Source organism: Pinus tabuliformis, chromosome 9, assembly GCF_031772625.1.
Source record: "Pinus tabuliformis cultivar Carrire ecotype Pingquan chromosome 9, CPIR1, whole genome shotgun sequence".
NCBI classification, from domain to species: Eukaryota; Viridiplantae; Streptophyta; class Pinopsida; order Pinales; family Pinaceae; genus Pinus; species Pinus tabuliformis.
The window spans coordinates 238,511,893-238,514,228 of NC_142307.1; the positions used below are offsets into that span (position 1 = coordinate 238,511,893).

The following is a 2,336-nucleotide window of genomic DNA, read 5'->3' on the forward strand; positions in this document are numbered from 1 at the left end:
TATTCAAATTAAATAAGAATATTAAGAACCATTTGAATATATTATTTAATACCTAGATCTAGCTATGATTTGGGTTTTGACTAATTATTTATTTAATCAATGTTTTACTAGCATTTCAATTTTCTTATTTTATTTTTTCAGGTTTTCTGCAAAGATAAATATAAAGCGACTTTATTGCTCATTCCGATACTTGTTTATTTGATCTTGCAATCAATTTAACAGTAGCTTGGCTACCTGCCAAGTCCAGCTAGCATTTACCAGAAATATAATAACGCCGATACCCAGAAATATAATAATGTCCTTGGACTTACCATACTTGGGTGCATTTTCTACCCACCAATCCTTGAAAATCTGTATCCCAGAGAACGTTTGGTAGCATTCGCTCTCTTTAACAACAATAAGTTCCCCTCAAATCTCTCAATACCTGCATCGGCCATTGTACTAGTACAGAAAGACTGGTTCAGACTTCAAAGAGATGGCCTCTAAAGTAGTAGAGATCCAGAGCGAGCTGAATGGAATTATTGAAAAGCTCCTGTGCAATGGAATAAACAAAAGTCAAGTGCAGGATAAATATATCTTGCCTCCCAATGAACGCCCACAAATGTCTGAGGTTTGTTGTTACTCTGAAAACATTCCGGTGGTGGACCTCAAAGACCTGGATGGACCAAAAAGAAGCAGGGTTGTCGAAGAAATCCGACGTGCCTGTGAGGAGGATGGTTTTTTCCAGGTACATAACCCCTTCAATCCCACTTTTTCAATAATTCTCTGCTGCTAATACCAAAAAAATCGGCGTTGTTTATGTGCTTTGTCTATGGTTTATATTTTGGAGTTTTTAGGTCAAATATTGATTTTGTTGTTTAAAATTGGTGTTTTACTGCATTGTGAACCAGATTGTGAACCATGGCGTCCCAGAGGTAGTCATGAAAAGTATGATGGGAGTTGCCAAGGAATTCTTCGAAATGCCTGTCGAAGACAGAGCATGCCTCTACTCAGAGGACCCAAATCAGAGGGTTCGGCTTTCTACGAGCTTCAATATTGGCAAAGAAAAAGTCCTTAACTGGAGAGATTATCTGCTGCATCCATGTCATCCTCTGGAAGAAGTGATAGGCTCTTGGCCTGAAAAGCCTGCAGCTTACAGGTAATCAATCATAAATTTACAAAAACTTTTGAAATAACAGATAAGGGGTATCACAAAATTTATTTTGTCTATGCTTTTGTTACAGAGAAATTGCAAGTAAATATGCTATAGAAGTGAGAGCACTGGTTCTAAGACTGCTGGCTTCCATTTCTGAAGCTCTAGGTCTCAGCTTTGATTACTTGAATAGAATTCTTGGAAAACACAGCCAAGGTATGACTGTCAATTACTATCCTCCATGCCCAAACCCAGATCTTACCCTTGGTTTAACAGGCCATTCAGACGCAAGTGCCATCACTGTTCTAATGCAAGGTGATGTTAATGGCTTGCAAGTACTCAAGAATGGAAAATGGGTTTCTGTAGAACCCATCGCTAACGCCTTTGTCATTAATTTGGGAGATCATCTGCAGGTAATTACCAAAAACACGTCTAATGACAATGATTTTCCTTCACCATTGAATTATTAATGGCAATGATTTTTCAGGTAGTGAGCAATGGGAAATTCAGGAGTGTTGAGCATCGAGCAGTAACGAACGCATCCACTGCACGTATATCAATTTCTACGTTTTATGGCCCTTCACAGGAGGTGTTCATTGCTCCTGCAGCGTCCCTGGTTGATGAACAACATCCGGCTCTGTACAGAGGATATCAACCTGGAGAATTCATGAGAATTTTCTGGGCCCAGGAACTAAAGGGCAAGAATGCGTTGGACAATTTCAAAATCTAATGTTCTTAAACTGGTGAATGAATTTTGTGTTTGAGATTGATTTAGGGAAACCATGATGAACAGTATGTCTATCCACTTGAATGGCCAGTTGGCTTCCACACTCTGCATATGTACACAAATGCGGAGGGAGGGCGTCGTCTTTACCAATTTCTTTTGAGTTTTTATTTAAATGTATGGCATATGGAATCTGAATCGTTGATATATTTATTTGTAATGGGTTTTATATTCTTAATTATAAATAATAGTTTTATTTATAAGATATAAATTAATTGCTTGGTATGAGATTTAGTTTTTATTTAAATTTAGATTCAAGTTTTAATTTAAAAAATCAGTATAGATTCAATTTTGAATTTTTAAAAGTTGAGATGGTTCAATACTTACACAAATAAGGATTTTAAGAAATTTAAAAATGAGATTTATATTAATCTAGTAAAAAATTGGAAAATGAGATTTATATTAATCTTGTATTAGATC

General features: G+C 36.3%; 1 protein-coding gene across 1 annotated transcript; it reads left to right on the plus strand.

The window, feature by feature from the left end:
- The first annotated feature begins 285 nt into the window (after positions 1 to 285).
- Positions 286 to 2,127, plus strand: LOC149148065 (protein DMR6-LIKE OXYGENASE 1-like). The gene is made up of 4 exons (XM_089439275.1): positions 286 to 727; positions 891 to 1,138; positions 1,224 to 1,545; positions 1,620 to 2,127. Exons 1-4 carry the CDS (start codon positions 476 to 478, stop codon positions 1,860 to 1,862), a joined length of 1,065 nt encoding a protein of 354 aa, XP_089295401.1. The 5' UTR covers positions 286 to 475; the 3' UTR covers positions 1,863 to 2,127.
- The last annotated feature ends 209 nt before the right edge of the window (positions 2,128 to 2,336 follow it).

Bases quoted from the DNA above. Each gene is read 5' to 3' on its own strand.
- LOC149148065 (XM_089439275.1), top strand. From the start codon at position 476: ATGGCCTCTAAAGTAGTAGAGATCCAGAGCGAGCTGAATGGAATTATT. The intron at 1,139-1,223 runs GTAATCAATCAT...CTTTTGTTACAG, and splicing joins GAAAAGCCTGCAGCTTACAG to AGAAATTGCAAGTAAATATG. The intron at 1,546-1,619 runs GTAATTACCAAA...ATGATTTTTCAG, and splicing joins ATTTGGGAGATCATCTGCAG to GTAGTGAGCAATGGGAAATT.